Source organism: Cheilinus undulatus, linkage group 19, assembly GCF_018320785.1.
Source record: "Cheilinus undulatus linkage group 19, ASM1832078v1, whole genome shotgun sequence".
In the NCBI taxonomy this organism is placed as follows: Eukaryota; Metazoa; Chordata; class Actinopteri; order Labriformes; family Labridae; genus Cheilinus; species Cheilinus undulatus.
In genome coordinates this window covers 10,707,886-10,726,701 of record NC_054883.1, presented here as the reverse complement: position 1 = coordinate 10,726,701, position 18,816 = coordinate 10,707,886, and the positions used below count along the sequence as shown (strand labels likewise).

The 18,816-nt window shown below is 41.9% G+C and overlaps 1 protein-coding gene across 1 annotated transcript in view; it reads right to left on the bottom strand.

Moving 5' to 3' along the window:
- The window catches only part of dlgap1b (discs, large (Drosophila) homolog-associated protein 1b), a 142,855-nt gene that overhangs the window by 10,593 nt on the left and 113,446 nt on the right, over nt 1-18,816 (bottom strand). Inside the window, exons 7-8 of the mRNA XM_041814692.1 lie at nt 2,954-3,339; nt 2,800-2,879 (exon numbers count right to left, since the gene is read on the bottom strand). Of these exons, the coding sequence (XP_041670626.1) occupies nt 2,800-2,879; nt 2,954-3,339 (466 nt within the window). The remainder of the gene's footprint in view (nt 1-2,799; nt 2,880-2,953; nt 3,340-18,816) is intronic.

Genomic DNA, 18,816 nt, shown 5'->3' with positions numbered 1-18,816 from the left:
CACTGAGACTGCAGGGATGCTGCAGTGGCTTGATCAAAGTGTGCTCAAATGAAAAACAAAGCATTAAAAAACGAATGTACTAATTATGGACCTTAAATAAATTGCAATAAATGTGATTAATCTGACAGCCCTGGTTTTGAACTTTCCACTGAGATGTCTGAGTTTTTAGAGGTGAAATTAGACAGTAAGGCATGGTGGTATCATTATCTTATATTGCTTGCAATGGCTTAACCAAAGCATGCAGGAAGGGACAATAAACTACGCGATTAATCACAATCAAAATAAATTAATGTACAGATTATAAAGCTTAATTAATCAAGGTTAATGTATTAATACTATCAGACAGCCCTTCCATTCTGCTATCAGTAGATGCCTGTGTGCCTGGTATAGACTTTTTATTTCACATATCAAGCAGTGTTCATTGTATGTTTGCTGTTAAATTAAAAAACGACTTTAAAAGTGCAAAAAAATCCCTAAAAATGTTCCCGAAATGTTCAAATTAGCCATGTGTATGAACGCCAGTGGTAGAAAGAGTACAGGACTATTGTACTCAAGTAAGAGCACACTTACTTTGGTTAGAATTTACTTATGCAGAAATAAAAGTATGGCCAATAAACTGGCAATAATAACAGACAGATTCATATTGTTGACAGAAAGGTAGAACCTCTATGTTTTACCTTTTTGTGTTTCTTTTTTTTTTTTTTTTTTTACTCACTACTGCTTCTAAAAATGTGATTAATTACAATACTTTCCCCATAATGTATTTAGGTAAAAGTAAAATTAAGGATTTCAAAATGTATACCAAAAAAGTACAAGTACACAAAATGCTACTCAATTAAAGTCATTTGAGTAAATGTAATTAGTTACTTTCCACCTCTTTTTTTACCTTGACCCTACCTGAGTTTTTCCTGCCATCCCCTAGTAAAATTTCTGTCTTAAGTCTGGCTGGGTTGATGTGTGAATACAGCAGGGCATTTTTGGGAAAATTCACAGCAAGAGATTAGGCAGGGGTGGCGGCATTTCTATCACACAACCAGTATGATCCTCTTGTACATTGTAAGCTGCATCAGTGGCTATTCTGCTTACAAGTATGCTTTTTTGTTCTATTCTATTTGCTTGTTTGTTAAAACCTTAAATACATCATATTTCATGTAACATTCTAAAACAAAGACAAAAAATGGGTCATCTTGTAAACCACCTTGGCTGTCTGCAGCATCTTTTTAATGTCATGTCTTCACCCCTAAGACCCTCTCTTCCCATCAGCAAGGGATCCCAGACAGTTTTGCAAGTAGCTTGCGGCGCAAGGGCAGAAATTGTTGCAAATTTTGAACAGCTTTTGTTTTCCTTATGTACATTTTTCTAAATGCTGCTTTACTGATTGTTAATATGCTATATAGAGTGCAAAAGCAAGTAAGAGTAGGGGATGCACACCAGGTCAGGAAAAACTTCACGCTGTAAGCAACAAGAGAGTGAATGAGCAAATCTTCTGCTAGAATTGTCCTGAAAATGAATAAAATCTCAAAGCACATTCTTAGAGTTGTTAAAAATAACACCTATCCGGGAAAATACATGACACAGAAATACAAATGATTGCCCTCTATTAGCACAGAAAAGGTCTGGTAGAAACTAGCCTGTTGTTTGTTGTGTTTCTCTCTTCTACCTCCTCCTCCACTCCCTCTCAGTTAATCTCAGTTCAAACAGCAAGGTGAGGTCATGACCTGCGACTGCTGCACATAAACACACAGTCTCTCTCTTCTCTCTCACACATACTCCCACACACACTCACATAAGGAAGCTTGGGCACTGGAGCAAGGCTGTAGGAGTTTGGCACTCTCACCGTCTGGGAATCTGATGTAGGGGGCATCATGCCCAACCTCCCAGGTATTAACACACATATATTCATGCATGGAACAGCACACACACCAATGCACAAGCATGCCAACAGGTAAACAAGCAAGAAAAATACTCTGTCCAAACATTAACTGAAGAAGTGCTGCGTAACATCCAAGCCTTAGCGGACTACAAGGTGTCTGGGTGAGTTAATGTTTGCCTTGGTCAGTCAGCTGAGACCTCCCCCTATCAGAAAGCCCCTCACATTCTCTGACTCAGAGTGAGTGAGTGTTAAAGTGCTGGACCCAGGCTTCACTGTGACCTTTGATTAAAGGTGATGTGTCTCTAAATTCCTGAAGCATGCCTCGGCTACGGCATGAAAAACCAGGACCGTGGTTAAATTTGTCAACCGTCCCTCAGTAAGTAGAAGGTCAGTGTTTTGATGAAAACAAAGAAACCATGAATGCCGAAGAGTCCAATCAGAGGCCTCAATAAAACCCATGTGATGTGAGCTAATGCAAAAAGCTGCTTCTACTCAGACTAGGGACATGTATCAGTATGAGTCTGATCTGACAGTGCAGAAGTCTCTCTCTCAGTTCTCTAAACAAACCCAATAAAACTCCCCCCCTTTTCCCCTCTCCCTCCCTCCCACGCCTACACAAACACAGCGTCAAAGTAGCCTGAATCACAATGACTGCAGCAACAGATGGCTGTCAACTCACCCCCTTTGCCTTCCCAGCTACCCTGCACCACATCCTCTGGCCCAGCTGTCACTTGGGGCCCCCTGGCTGAGAGGGGGCTCTGACGCCAACCACCCCCCTGATCCGGGGACAGCTGCTGTGGCTAAGCCAGTGCAGGGGGGTACAAGCTTGCACTGCACACTACAAACTTCTCTCCGTCTCCTTAAGTCATCTTACTGTTTTGATCAGTCTCACTCTTACTCCCTCCTCCTCCTCTCTCTCTACTCACCAGCGGTCATCCTCCACCTGAATTCCTATTGACTGGAATTTGGACTGCTCTTCTGTAGGCTCTCCTTCCTCTGGATCCACCTGAAAGGAGGAGGAGAAACTGTAAAACTGCACTCAAGAACAGAATTTATCAAAACAAAAGCTGGTCCACAAACCTGGATTCCTATGGAGAGGCACTTCCTGAGCGCTTCCCTCTGCGCCTTACTGTCAGTGGACATGTGTGCGACAGTGGAGGTGGTGGCTGTGGCTGTGATGGTGATGGTGCTGTTGGTGACGTGCTGACTGGCAGGGCCGTGCACCTGAGCATTAGCCGCCTCAATGGCCGCCGTCAACGCCTTCATGCTGTCTATGCTCTCTGTGGAGTTGGACAGGCCTGGCTGGGAGCTGATGCCCGCCCGCTGGCCTGAGCCGCCATCCATGTAGGCATCCTGGGCCGACTCGGTGCTGCTCTGGGCTGTGATGGAGATGAAGGGTTTGGATGGGGTGGTCCGCGGTGGGACTGGGGGAGGCGTTTTCTTGTAGGTGGTGATGCATGATGATACTGTAAGGAGGAGACAGAGATACAGAAATTTCTTACAAAACAAGTATGACTCTCTCAGTTTTACACAAAGAGTTCAGTTAACCTGTTAAAAATGAGTGAAAATGAGGAAACACTCCTGAGAGTATGATGGATAGCTTAGAAATAAACAGGATTATGTAACAGTAATGTCATCATGGTTTTCTTAGCTTTGGCTCAAAATTTAAGTTAACAAATCAGCTTTTAATAGTACTTAACTTTAATGTGTTTATCCTGTTTATCCTGGCCTTCTGGAATGACAACAAAACTGGCTATTCAATAAATATTACACCTGAAACACTGTAGTGGCTGTCTGTAGTCTTCTTAATAACTATAAGCTACCTTCTGTCAAAAAAATTCCACTTCCTGTCTTAATCACAATGACTACAGCGGTCTTACAGAAGGAAAATAATCTTCAACGTAAAACACATAATCATCATGGAGCATGATAATAGATTTCTGCCAATATCTGATATTTACAAAATCATTTTAGCCGATATCAATATTTAATCCAATCCAATCCAATCTAACTTCATTTGTTAAGCACTTTAAAACAACCACAGTTGACCAAAGTGCTGTACAGCATTTATTAAATAAAAAATACATAAAAATACATAGCAGCTCACAAGAGATAAAAGAAGAACACTACATTTAAAATACAGAATCAATTTAAAAGACATAAAACATAAGTAACATGAAAAGGCACACATAAAAGATATCAAATCGAGAATCTAGATAATAGAGTTCAAACCTTGAACTTCAGTCCTTTAAACACAATTTTAAGGTTGAGGATGAAAAAATGGACACATTTAAGTCATTAAATCACACTTTAAAGTATAAAAATGATGATAAAGAAAAAGACTTCAGCTGATGTAGTGTCTGTTTGTCCAGCCTGAAACTCCATTAACTTATTTGTTTACACGGCCAATGCCTCACATCCCAAATATCGGCTGATACTGATATCATATCATAATATATCATATACCATATCATAATTGATAATATAGCGAATCCCTAATGGTGAATATTCAACAATATTCTCAAATTCAACAGCTTCTTCATATTTCAGCAAACTATCAACTAATCAACTAATCATTTACTAATCAACTAATCTTTACTGGTAAGTTAGACATCTATAGCCACAAAAATTAAAGATTACAAAACTTCTGCAATTGAAAAAAAATACGATTTGATATTAAGAAGTTGAGGATATTACACTAGTCATTCCTGCAAAAATGGAATTAATTGACCGTAGGGATGCACAATGTCGGACCTTTAAACGATATCCAATATGCTTACATTTCCAAACTAATTTTATCAGATACCAATACTGATACACATCCTTTTTTCTTGCAAAAAACACCAAGTGTCTCCTGTGTGAAGAGAAGCTGAGTCAGGTGGGGCTGAGAGAGGATCAGAGAGGTAGACAGTCTGGTCGTTTGTTATGTTTGGAGCTTCATTTAAGACATTTAGAGTTTGCTGATATTTAAGGTTGCCATATGATTAAAACTGCGAATATGTATGGCCAACATAACAACTGTGAATACTGACAGAAATATTCGTATCTGTTAATATAAAATTTTTTATTATTTTTCAGCTAATATCTGTTGATATAGATAGCCTGCTGATAACATTGTGCATACCACGTGGATTTAATTTGACAAATAAAATTGTGATTAAAAGTACTGTAATACAGCATGCATGCAAAATAGGATGATAAAAAGTATAAGATGAAAATAAGGGATGCTCTGGCATATCAGGTGAAAGTTGGTTTGGCTATATAAGTCTTGTTGACAATCATAGGCCCATCAGCAAAAAAATGTGGCGTGCACAAAAATCAGAAGTTGATTTGAATGTCTTGCATCATGTCAATGCAGTGCTAATAAGGATGTATAGATGTGCACATTCAGTTTATTTTGCTATTGGGAAGTAAAGACAAATGTTGAACAAACTCTGGTTTGCTCCAATGATAAAAGGTGAAAGAAAACATCAGCAGTGTGTCTTACACCACTTCTGAGAAAAATAAGCAACATGCAGTTTGTACAGCATGTCCCAGTGACATTTCAAAACATTTCAAAATTATGTCACTGGATACCAATCCCGATATATAAACACATTTTTTCCATTTTTAAGAATGCCAAGTCTCTCCTTTACACATGAAGAAAAAAGTCTGATGAATTAGGTCCACTGATGCTGCTTCACACTGCACAATCTACACAATCTGTTGATATGTACGGCTGATATGTTGGCTGTAAATATCAGCTTAAGTTTTAAAATCTGCTGATACTGATTATTAACTTTTAGAGCTTTTTTCTGCTGTACTGATACTATGCAGATAATATGCATTCAAATCAGAATCGGCTTAATTGTTACATAACATCTGTATAGGCCCTGATTTGTGCAATGGGCGCATCTCTGGAAAAACCTTCCTGAATCTATCCACTGCGTGAGAGGAAAATGACTTGGTGACAGCTGACACCCTGAGGTCATAGATCCCTGTGTAGCAGTGCTAAACGCACAGTAGATTAGGGCCAACTTTAACAAATCACAGCCTCGTCCAGTAATAGGATTAGCATGTCAGCCACTTGACCCACTGATCTAGATGGTTAAACCCTCCACGCACTTACTGTACACATCCACAAGTGTTTGATGCTGAATATAGCTCTGCGTGCTTGTATGCCCTACTATTGTTTACACCAACAACACTGCAGCAGTTAAATGATATTTATGATAAGACACAGGAGTTTAATGATACTGTAGGAGACAGCTGAGTGTACTCAGGAGGTTTTGTTTAGAATCTGAGCAGAGAGATATGAAAGTCTCACAGTGCTGCTCTCTGCCTCTCCCTGTCAGTCTTCTGTCTGCTTCTCAGGTTACAGCTACAGGTTCTGCACACAATGGAGCCTCTCACAGACACTGACTCACAAGGCTTTGTATAGAAACATGCCAACAGACAAAAAACTGTAAAGAGGAAGCCAAAACCAGCCACCTCCTAACTACACCATCCCTTGGAATCTCCTTCCTGCCCTGGTGCTATCATCAAAACTAGGTCGCTCGCTCTCTTTTTGCACCGCAACAGAACTAGGACAGCGGGTTTCCTGGATCCCTTTAATCCCCTACAAAAGACAAACATCCTACCGTGGCGGGAATTGCTGCTCTGCGTGTGGCAGACAACTGTTGCCAGTCACACCCAGCAGCACGAGCAGCTATGTCTAAAACTATTACAGCCGGATGTTGTTTTGTTTTGTCTCTCCATCTCTCTGACAGCTGCAGAGAGGACTGAACATACTGGAAGGTGAACCAGAGAGGCTGACTTCATCCTTTGGGTTTGACAGTCATCCCCCTCTACCCACAGCCTCCCACCTCTCTGTCTGACTCGCCCAGCAGTGATTGGACAATCCCAGACGTGATTTCAGTCAGGCTTTGACAAGCTGAAGAGACCTCAGATGGGATAAATGCTGCTTTGAGATTAGATCACAGAGCCGAGTGTGTCTAATGGGCAAAACCAACCACAAGAAAGACAAATCAAAATGTATTTGCTACTCCAGCTAATTGTGTTTTTCTTTTCAAAGATGCTGGAATTACCGTGAAAGTCATCTTTGGCTGAATCATCAAGTCGTGCAGCAAAAGGGTTATTGCAATACAATTCAAAACTCCAGTATAGGGATGCAAGATATGATATGATGTGGGTATCAGCAGATATTAGCTTAGAAGGTTAGTTATCGGTTCTGGCAGATATGAACATTTCTGTCAATATATAAAACTGAATGTGAGCTGTAAATATAGGCTGTGTATACTTAAAGGTCACATATTAAGAAAAATATACTTTTTCATGCTTTTCTGTCAAAAATATGAGCCCCTCACCTGGCCACAATCCCCCCAAGAATCAGAACCCCTCCCCCCACCTTCCAGAAAATGTGTGCTGAAACAAGGTGTTCTCTGATTTCCCCTCATGATGTCATGTGGGGAGTTAGCAGGTTCGGTTGGCCCTCCACGCTTGGAAGAAAGTTCCACCTTCCTCTCCTGATCCTCTTCTCAGCTGCCAGCTAAGAGGAGGAACTAGGTATATAAATGTTAGTATCCATATCAGTATCAGCTGAAATGATTTTGTAAATATTGGCATATCGAATATTGGCAAAAATCCTGCATCATGCATCCCTACTTTGAAACTGGTTGAAACTGACTTAAGTTGAAGTGAAAGCACTGATCTATTAATCTACTCAAGCAAAAGTAAGAAATAATTCATTTGAAGTTTACTAAAATTACTGAGTCCTGACAAGCTACTGAGGAGTTGTACAGTAAAATATGATCTTTCCTTAATGTGCAATAATAACATGAGAAAATTACAACAGCTGTTTATGGATGTAATGGGGAATCATTCACTCACTGCGTGCTGCTGAAGCCATGTGTAGTCAAAGCCAAACAACTAGTCAGTTTAATGCAGTGGTGTAAAGAGTACAAGGCTATTGTACTCAAGTATAAGTATAGTTACTCTGGTTAAAATTTACTTAAGTAGAAGAAAAAAAAAATAGATTAAATTGCAATATGGCCCAGTTCAATTTTCAAATTGCACTAGGTTCAATATTTCTTTAACCTGAAATGTATGCTGAGGTTGACACATTTTTGAGGCAGGACTGTTATGCTCTACACTACACGCAAAAATCATGAAAATAGTTTGATAAAAAATCCTACTTTCCTGAATGTTGCATGTTTTTTTATTCTCAGAGTTTTGTTATGTTGTCATGACTGTTTCTCACTAGGCTGTAAGTTGCAAAAAAAAAAACACAGTCAAAGTACTTACATGATGAAGTAGATGAATATAAATATGCAATTCATCTTAATTCATACCTCATCTAATCCTAACATACATGCCTGACCTACAGGGAAGAACAGTTTACGATGAATCTGTCTAATATTGTGTTAGTTACAATGTAGAATGATTTATTACTTGTGTTTGTTTAAAAAGTACAAAAGATGAGGAACTTGAAAAGTAATGGCAAATTTAAGCACAGTCACAGTGTTGGAAAAAAAACCCCAAACAGATTATTTTCCCTAATCGTACAGCCCTAGTAGCTACTGGGGAGTTGTAAAGTCAAACATGGTCTTCCCTTGTAGACATCAAGAGAATACTGACCTCTAACCAGATTGTTTCGGTAAAGTCACATCTCTATATAAAGTAAAATGCAGCAGCTGTTGTGTGATGTAATGTGGAAACATTCTCCCACTAGTGCTACTGTGTAGTTAGTGGTTTATGCTTTTACAAATGTAATGAAGCACAATACTTTCCCTAAAATACACTTATGTAAAAATAAAAGAACTGACTTCAAAATGTCAGACAAAAAAGCTACTCAATTACTGTATTTGAGTAAATGTAATTACATACTTTGCACCCCTGCTCTTTTCTTTATTACAGCAACAAAAAGTCTTAGACACCAAAAAAAGGGGATTTTCTCATTTTTTGATTACCAAAGGTCAACTTTCAATATCAAGCCTCCTCTGACTGGAACAATCCTCCATATTAACTCAGATTCATGTCCTATTTTCATCACTTAAGAAATTTATTTTTACTCATCTGCAAACACTTAGCTCCTGTTGTCAGTTTTGTTGTGGACAATGTGGGAAATCTTAGTCTGCTTGAAATTGATTGTAAATGTATAAATCAATGTAAGTGTATGAAGCTATATAACAGGGTTTGAGTGTCTCTACTTCTATTGAGTGCAAAAATATTGTATTCACACCTGTATTCATAGGTGGGTTGGTGGGTGAGGGAGTGATTAGGTTGTGAGAGCTTTCTGTTAATTTCTCTGTTGTTGTATTGTAATGATCTTCTTGCAATAGTTTGTTTTGTCTAATTTGAAAAGAAGCTTCAACTCAAGGGGCTATGCCCCTAAAATAATTTTCTAAGCAAAAGCTGCAGGCAATGCAAGTTAAGGCTGGGCTCTCTCCTTTTCAGTTAAAAATGTAATGAAGGTCTAATTTACCAGGCTTTGGTTATTTGTAATACTTTAGATCATTGAAGATTTAGAAAATGATTCATTCCTCAAAGTTTCCAAATGTTGACACACTTGCTCTCCACAGACCTGTCTGGGGAATATGATGGACACCCCAGGCTAATCCTTCCAAAGGTCAGCGAGTACAGACCCACAAGAGAAGAAAAAAAAGCACAGTAAAAACACACAGCGCTCTTACACAGAGGGAGAGGCCGAGGTCCTGCCCCTATCAGCCGCGAAGGTTCAAAGGATTGAATGTCAGCCCCTTTCAGAGCTTCAATCCCCTGAAGTCATCTAAAAGTCACACTAGTGTGTGCGTTCACGCTGCATGACAGTACAGATGTGCGTGTTCGTGCCCTCTTTGGCTCACTAAAGGGTTAAGAATCACACTGGATTTCCATACGCTCAATAAAGCGCTGTATGAAACTGGAGACGCCGCGCCGTGTCCCACCTAGCTGTCAGACACACAGGCAGGAGAATGACGGGAGGGTTTGAATGCCAGGACAGGTTAAATAAACACACTCAAAGTGGGAACATGCCTACACACACACATGTACGCACAAACACAGGCCTGCAGACATGCAGACGCAGGCACGGAGGCACACAAATAACACAGACACAACCCGGCTTAACATTTCAAGCTCTCCACATGAAGGGCGACCACAGACTTCCTGCCACTGATATGCTCTCCATCCATCAGACTGAGGCTGTGTTGCTAACTTGGAAGTAAATGAGTGTTGAGATTTGTCAGCAAACAGTTAGAAAAATGAATGAATTCAGAAAAATTTTATAGATACTGCCTGAAAATATCTGCATCAGAGTGAAACAGCTGTCCTGATAGGACAGAAGCCAAGTTTCCACTGATGATAAGAGCAAAGCCAGATCCTCCTGCAGCAGACAGACACTCTGCCCTGGACCTCCCACATGAACATTCACACAGTCAAGGACCCACTGAAGAGGCAATACACAATATGGACAAAAGTATTCAGCCGTCTGACCATTATACCATCGGGACTGTAATGACATTGCATTCAAATACATGAAATGAAGCCTGTGAGTTATTTCTGTCAGTAATCTCGAGCACAATCATTCACACTCTACATGCATCTTAATCAAATCACATGACTCACGTCCTCCTAGACTATTGGGCTATTTAAGCTGCAAGATTTCTAGTCTCTTCCTCTGCTGCATCGCTGCGCCTGGATCAACACTGTGCTCTCAGCTTCAACCCACCTCCACCCCAGCATCCACCTGTTGGCTCCGACTGGGGGGTGGGGGGGTTTAAACTGTTATCTTATCACTCCTCAAATTATGAATGTCAAATCTGTGAGGAGTGATGAAGTTGGGCCTGACCCCAAAAAATATTATGTTGCATAATAAATGCTTAAACAAACGTCAACGTGAGATTATTGGCTGAAATGTACTTTAATATAGAGTTTTGCAGCTATAACAACCTCCTCTCTTCTTAAAAGGCTTCCCCCAAGATTTTGGGGTGTTTCTGTGGGACTTTGTGCCCATTCAATCTGTTGAGTATTTATGAGGTCAGGCAGTGATGTCGGATGAAAAGGCCTACAATCTCTGTTTCAGGTCTTCCCATAGGTGCTCGATGGGGTCTTGGTCAGCGCTCTGTGCAGGCCAAGTTAAGTTCTTCCATGCCAAACTCATCAAACCATGACTCTGTAGTCCTTCCTTTGTGCACTGGGGCAGTCATGGAGGAAAAGGGCCTTCCTCAAACTGTTGCCACAAAGTTGGAATCATAGCATTGCCCAAAATATCTTGGTATGCTAAAGCATTAAGATTACCTTTAACTGGAGATAAGAAGGCCAAACCCTGAAAAACAGTCCCATAACATTATCACTCCTCCATCAAACTTCACAGTTGGCACAATGCAGTCAGGCAGGAAACATTCTCCCGGCATCTGCTAAACCTGGACTCAATCAGAGCATGACTCGTCGCTCCATTTAACACGTTTCCACTGCTCCACAGTCAAATGTTGGTGTGTTTTACACCACTCCATCTGACGCTTGGCATTGGACTTGTGAGGCTTGCATGCAGCTGCTTGGCCATGGAAACTCATTCCCTGAAGCTCTGGCTGTACAGTTTTTGTGCTTACATTAATGACAGGGGAAGTTCAGAACTCTTCAGATATGGAATCAGCAGAACATTGGTGACTTTCACCCACCATGCACCTTAGTAGTCGCTGAACCCGCTCTAAGATTTTATGGGGTCTTTCACTTTGTGGCTGAGTTGCTGTTGTTTTTAAACGCTTCCACTTTCTGATAATATCCCTTGGAATAACCAGCATGGATTCAATTTCACAAACCGCCTTATTGCAAAGGTGGTATCCATCACAGTACCATTTTTGAAGTCACTGAGCGCTTCAGAACCCATTTTTATCACAAATGTTTACAAACAGAGATTGCATGGCTAGGTGCTTGATTTTATACACCTGTACCAACGGATTTGATTTAAACACCTTAATTAACAGGTGTGGCCAAATACTTTTGTCCATATAATGTATGGCACAGATCTCTGACAGAACCTTGAGAATGAAGGTGGGAAACTCTTGTCATCAAATATGACAAGTCAATTAAAAATTTGAAGTAAAGGAGAAAAAGAAAGTCGTCTATCACATTCTTTTATGTGAAACCTGAACTAGAAACAACTTCCTCTCTTAATGGAAGTGGAATTTCATCTCCTTAGAGGTTGGAGCGGCCTGCTGGGAGCTTTGTCATCCCAAAGAAGAAGAGTTTGTGAATGGGCAAACTCCAGTGGCCCTCTGCCAAACCCCTCTTTTGACAAACGCTTCAAAAGTTCCACACCGACAACTTGGTGTGAATAGCAGTTCTCCTTGGCAGAGCACTCCCACCACCACAACCACCCACCTCAGGGGCTTGATATTATCAAAGAAAGCCGTCTTCCCTCTCCTGAGACAAAGCAAAGTCTCCATTCATTTCTGCAGAGAGCCACCTCATCGGCTGTGCTCCTGTCCCATTTGTGTGGCTGCATAGGTGTGTGCCGTTTCCTTTATTTAATCAGCGTGTTCATGTTACAGGACAGATTGAAGGCAGGCAGCTGCCTTGTAATCTCCAATCTGTGTATCAGTGTGATAGGCCACTTCAAAGAGCAGACGGTTTGGTTTAAGAGGCGAGCTAACAGGAACGGGCTCCCCCGCGCGGGGGCCAAGGGCAAATCCACCAGCGACCAAACAAATACAAAGGCCCGGAAAGGGGGTGGTCAGTACGGGGGAACATTGACAGCTGAGCCCAGCTGCACAGTGTTTGGGATGAGGGTCTGCCAGAGGGGAGAGGGCAGAGCATAGTGAACAGAGAAGAAGAGCAGAGGAGGAGGAGGAGGAGGAGGGTGAATCAGAGAGTTACTGCCTGCCTCCGTCTGCTCGCTTTCTGTCCATTTGTCCATCTCTCTCAGTCGTACACAAACACGCACATGCACACAGAGCCAGCTGGAGTCCTTTGTGATAGTGTCACCATGGCGACACATAGCAACATGAAGTTTACTGGGAGGCTTGGCGTTGCACCAGCAGCTAGCAGAGGGGGAGCTTGTATTGGCCGTTTGTTTACCTTGACAGGGAACGCTGCAGCTGCACTGACGCTCACCTAAACACCAGCCAACAGCAAAACAAAGCAGGAAGAATGGGTGCCAGCTCACGTAAATTAAGAATCAAATAAACACCACGGATAACAGTGAAACAGGGAGAGCAACGCGGCACTGCTGTGTTGCAAATGAATACATGTGTTTTAGCCCTGGAGCGTCAGCTTTGTGCAGCTGAAAACTAAACTCCACCAACCAGTTTGTCCTGGACTGCTGTCAAAAAAGCCCGTCACCAGGTCAGAGGATGACAATGAGCTGAGAACTTCACACCATGTGACATTACTGCTGTTGTAAGCAACGAAGACGCAATAACAGACATATGCAACTTAGTTTGAATTAGTGTAATATGCTAAAAATCCTTTCAAACAATGCAATTATTGCAATAATGGATAGTATTTAAAGGTATTAAAGCTTTAAAAATAGAGATCTTCAGTCTTTTTTCCAACAAAGAGAGATATCATCTAAACTACAGAAATAAATCATCATCAACATTTGGTAGTGAAAGTTGCTGATGTATTTGTTTAATTTAGACATTTTGCAGAAGCTGCTTGCTATTTTTGTCAATAAAAGATAATAAAATACCCAACAATGTGTACCTTGACCATTATATTTGAGCCATGAAATCTGGGCAGGTTAGACATTGCTTCATTTTGAACTGCGATCATGTTGAGCCTTGTTTATGGTGTCTAAATGTGTTACATTACCTAGAACAGAAGATTATCATTGCTGGTCAGCCAGTACTGCAGACACACAACAAACCATACACAGAGCATACCACAATGGCCCTTTAAAAGCCCTCTGACAGCCTTCTGAGTCACCTGAAAATCTTCCACAGACCCCCATGTCAGTCCTCAGCTCTCAGCCATCAGAGTCAGAGGTCAGTGGAGAGGGTTTCTGCACTCCAGATGCCTGAGCTCTCTCAGACACAATAGCTCACTGTGTGCGTGCCTTTAAAATGAGTTTATTTAGCATGTGTGAGTGCTTGTTTGTGAGGGAAGTTTCACTGCAAATAGCACTGTTCTGCTGCACTAGCTTTAACATCTAAACACCCTATCAGCATGAAACATTTGCTAAATTTTCCTGTGTTGTCCTCAGGGCCGGCAGTGATATAGACAAAGCCGTGTGCTCGTGTGCCCCTTTTTTTTTTGACACAAACCCGTGTCAACAGTGGGGAACTGCTCCGGCAGGCTGAATGACTAGATAAGAGTTTGTTTACAACTGTCAGCCAACGCTAAATCTGGCAGGCAGCTGCTCTCTGTTAGGCAATAGACTCACTCCACTTAACCCACTTTTCCTGTGCTCCAAGTCCAAATAGAGAGCTTAGTTACCTGTGTGCCTCTTTTATGGCCTGACACTCTGATCAGCCAGTCAATCAGTGACGAAGGAGACAGGAAATAATATTAAGGAGCTTAATCTCTGAACATTACCTCCTTTTTGAAACTCCACTTCCTTGGAGATGTTTTGTTTTAACTTAACTTGAGCAACTCCTTCGTAAAATATGCCCCTGATGGTTTTAAATCCCTCTAAAGTCTCAAAATGACTAACATTGACTCTAACAGCAGTGTTATTGTTTACATCCACACTGTAAATAGCAGCTGCATGACTTTGTTGCTCTGCTATGTATAATCATCCTGGATTTTTGTATAAATATGTAATCCCAGAGTTCCTCCCTGTACAGTACTGAAGCATGTGAGCTAATCTCCTCAAGACTTCTCTTACATGAAGGGGGTTTTCTCATTAGCCCGGCCCTGTGACGGCTCTGGGCAGTTTCCATTGTTCTCCGTCGCTCCTTGGCAAAAGCCTTACCCCAACTAGTCTAAAAAAACCACATGAAGAGGCACATCAGCCTTTGGTTTCTGTCCTAAAGAACCTGCCTGCAGGGGGTGGAAAAAGGAGAGCAAAGTCAGTAAGAGGAGAGAGGAGAGATAAAGAGGTGAGAAATGGGAGGAGAGAAAAAAAGGGGAGAAGTTTGCCGTCCTGTTTCCTTCAGTTCCTGTACATTCCAGCTGCTTCATGGGGCATAAACCTGAGCATTAGTGCTAACGCCAAAGCTAACACGCCCACGCATCTCACGCATGCTTTCACTGCACTCATTTCCCACAGCATTGCTCACCGACCTCAGGAGTCGTCGTGCTCGCTGACACATCGCATGTGCCGGCAATGACAGCATGGGCAACTGTAGCGAGTCGTGGCAAACTCAAAAACACAATCATGCTGTTAGTCATCAAGTGAGACTGACTTTGTGATTGATAAATGACTAGGTACATGTCAGAGTTTTTAACCTGTAAAAGTTAAACTGAGAAAAACAGGATTATACAGCCTGGTTTCTTCTGAACTCAAGAAACAGACTGTCAAAATGTTTGATACTTTGATTTTTGACATTTTAAAATGATACAACCTGTTGTTCTCAGTTCCACTAAGCTGTTGTTTTGTTTTTAATACCACCAAGAAGTAGCGGTACTTTGATAAGTGAGTGTTTAAGGGAGGCATGAATCCAGCAAAAATGGCAGGCAAACTATCTTTTTGCAAGTTTTCCTGCAACTGAAATACAAGAAATGAACAAATAAGGTGCCTGGGATCTTTAGTTTTGTTGCTGTGGTATCAAAGTAAGTATAGACATCATCATTTCCAAGATTGAAATAACAAATTCTACACAACAGCAATGCTAACAGCCATTATCTTACAGAGCTGAACACAATGAGCAGATAAAAGAAGACAAACTGTCCTCAAGAACTGAAAGTGTGATGAAAACATAACCTCAGATCTGATGAGTAACAGACAAAATAGCCCACTCACAGCTAGACAGACAAAAAGACAACAGGCTGACACTCACGCACACCGGAATGAGCCTTAACTATGAGGGCTGAAACACAAAGCCGATGTCATGTCATTACATGAAGGATCACTGCTTGCTGCAGCTGCTATTTACATATAAATGCAGCTGAATGTGGTCAAAAGTTCACTTCTTCTCCTTTTTTATGCCTGCAAGAAGCACTGATTCATAAAATGACTGGGCACATCAAGTAACAGGAAATCTGGCTTGCAGTTTTTTACAAGTTTATTCTTCCAGGAATGCCGTGAAACATCACGGGTGTTGTTCAGAGCTTTTTCTCCTCTCTCTCTCCTGCATTCCTTCCCCCTTTCCCCCTCTGTTTGACGTTCTTTGTCCCGACCACTTACACATGGAGGCGAAAGAAGACACTCACGGCTTAATCTGGCCCCGCCAGAGGCATGCTAAAGCCATCTGGGCCCAAAACCAAACGTAAGGTTTTTCTCTGCGCCTCCTATATGAGAGGAGAGAGGGGGAGGACGGATAGAGAGAGAGAGAGATGGAAAGTTAAGAGGAAAAAGAGGGGGAGACAGAAAGGTAGGAGGTACTAGAGGGGCTAAAGGGGGGCTTTGGAACAAGAACCAGGCTACACTGACGCATACTGTCTTTTGTGGTTTCCAGTCCTGACCCTCTGACCCTATACATCCTGTTGGAGGGGTGGAGGCGGGCGTAGGGAGGGAAAGACGAGATGGCAGCTATAGGCACCGGCTGCATGTGTTTGTGCAGCAATGTGTGCCCGCTGCTGCAGACAGCATGTCTCAGGGTGAATATGAATATGTGAGTGGATGCTGCAGAGCTCTATCTGTCTCTCAGGTGTGACTTTTCACACCCATCTTCCCTCTCTTCTTCTTCTTCTTCTTCTTCTTCCCCTCTACATGTTGACATCCACTCCCTGCAGAAATCTCATGGTGGGGGGAGGAACAATGGTCTCTCAACATTCCCACTCTCCTGCCGAGAGCACTCGTTTGTCTCCTGCATTCCTTTGCCCATTCATCTCTTTCTCCTCTCTCCCCTCCTGGATAGAAAAAAACGACTCTTTACACGGGGGAGGGGTCTTAAAAAAATCCTCAGAGAGGAATCAGTCCCCCCTCCTCCCCCTGTTTTACTTGGTTAGTGAAGCAGCAAAGCTCAAAGAAAGGGAGGAGAAAGACGAGATGCATTCTTTCTCTCCCTCTCGCTGTCTCTCAGTGTGTACCGGGGGCTGAGCTGTGGCTTATTTTTAATGACTGGTTAAAAAAATTGAAGAAAAAAAAAATGAAGGGGAGGGCTGAGTCTCTTCCCCGCCGGCTGCTTGCACACACACATATGCATAACTGTAGCCGAGTCTGGGACTTTCACAGAGAAGTCTTTAATTTGCACTGGGGCCTGGCCTCCCACACTGCACAGCCCAAACCACCCACTTACAGCCGTGCACCATTCCTCAGAGTCACTCCAACACACTCCCTCCCCTTCCTAAAACAGTGAAAGCAACATGAACTCTCCACCACACTATTAAGCTGTCAAGAAAAGTCGAAAAACTTTCAACATTTAGAGCAAAAAAAGGAGCCCTACTTGTCTTTGCATTTTTTCTTGCCTTTTAGGGAGGTTTAGCTCCTCTGCTGTTTTCACTCACTTGGGGCTTTGAGTTTGCGGGCCCTGCCTTGCCCAGCTTTAGCATGCAGGAGCCATAAGGATCATCCACAGTCAACACGGAGGAAATCCTCCCGGGGCTTTGCTTTTCCTTTGCTCCCTTCTGATGCCAAAACACAGACAGGAAGAAGCAAGAAAGGAGGAGTGGGACAGCCCCTACCTGACTGAGAAACCCCTGTCAGCTTAAATGAGCTGTCTGCATCTTCAAACTGCAAAAACTCACTGTTTAGCAAGGGATGCATGATATTATTGGTAAGATATTAGTATCGGCAGACATGAAAAGGTATGCAGATATTTACAACAGATATTTTGGCTATAAAAATCTGTCTATATCAGCTGTTACATTGCTGTATGCACAAATAAGTTTATGGAGTTTTAGGCTGGACCAGCAGACCTTCGCCTGAAGTCTTTTGCTTCTATCATCATCTTCCTTACATTTTAAAGTGTGTTTTAAGGACTGACATTTGGTTATCCTTAAACTTTGAATTCCATGTTTTGAGGACTGAAGTCATGGGTCTGAACTACACTTAAATACGGGTGTTGTTATCAGCTACAATTGATTTTAAAATGACAACTCAGATATCAGCAAAAATCAAATATTACAGCATATTTGTATAATTTCTAGCCAAAAACATGTTGCAACCATGTTGTTACTATAAGCCACATTTACCTGACAAATCCAAATCTTCTCAAGCTATTGCAGGCAAAAAAATAAGACATGAATTGCTTTTAATAATTAAAACCGTCTGCAAATGCAACAAGCAGAATTCCCCCTTTTATAAGCTTCAATCTGGTGCATGTTTTCTCTCTGCAGAGTGGTGAGGGGACAGCAGGGGTCCACTGCTGCAGCCATTCTTTGTGTTTGCTGTAGCCCTGTCAGCTCCTCCTCTCAAACCGAGAAACTAGAGGGAGAGGAATGAATGAAACTCTCCTGCTTTGGCTTCCTGTGTCAAAAGATATCCAAACGATGCCTCTTCCTCCTCGAATGGCTCCAATCAAAGCATTCCAGGCCATAACAGGCTGGGACCAATTAAGTCGTAAGTAAACCTAAACACCTAACAGCCACAAAGCAAGCGCTCCCGCACATTTATCCTGTTGACTTTTATTCTGCTGCAGAGCGTGTCCTGGCAGGAAACCACTGCTGATTCAGGTCACAGAAATACACCCTCATTACAAATGACTGATTTTATGATATAGCTATTTCTCCTCAAGTATTCAGCAAGTACCTGCAGGCGAATTTCTGGATCACATTGCATCATGTTACACTGTATTTGGGCCATGTTCAACACTCACAGTTAGGACAAATCTCACTGGAGAACTGCTTCAAAGCAGGTGAGGCTCTGATGACATCTAGTGAAAGATTTCATATTGCAAGTGGAGGATTTTTCCCCTCTTATGTGC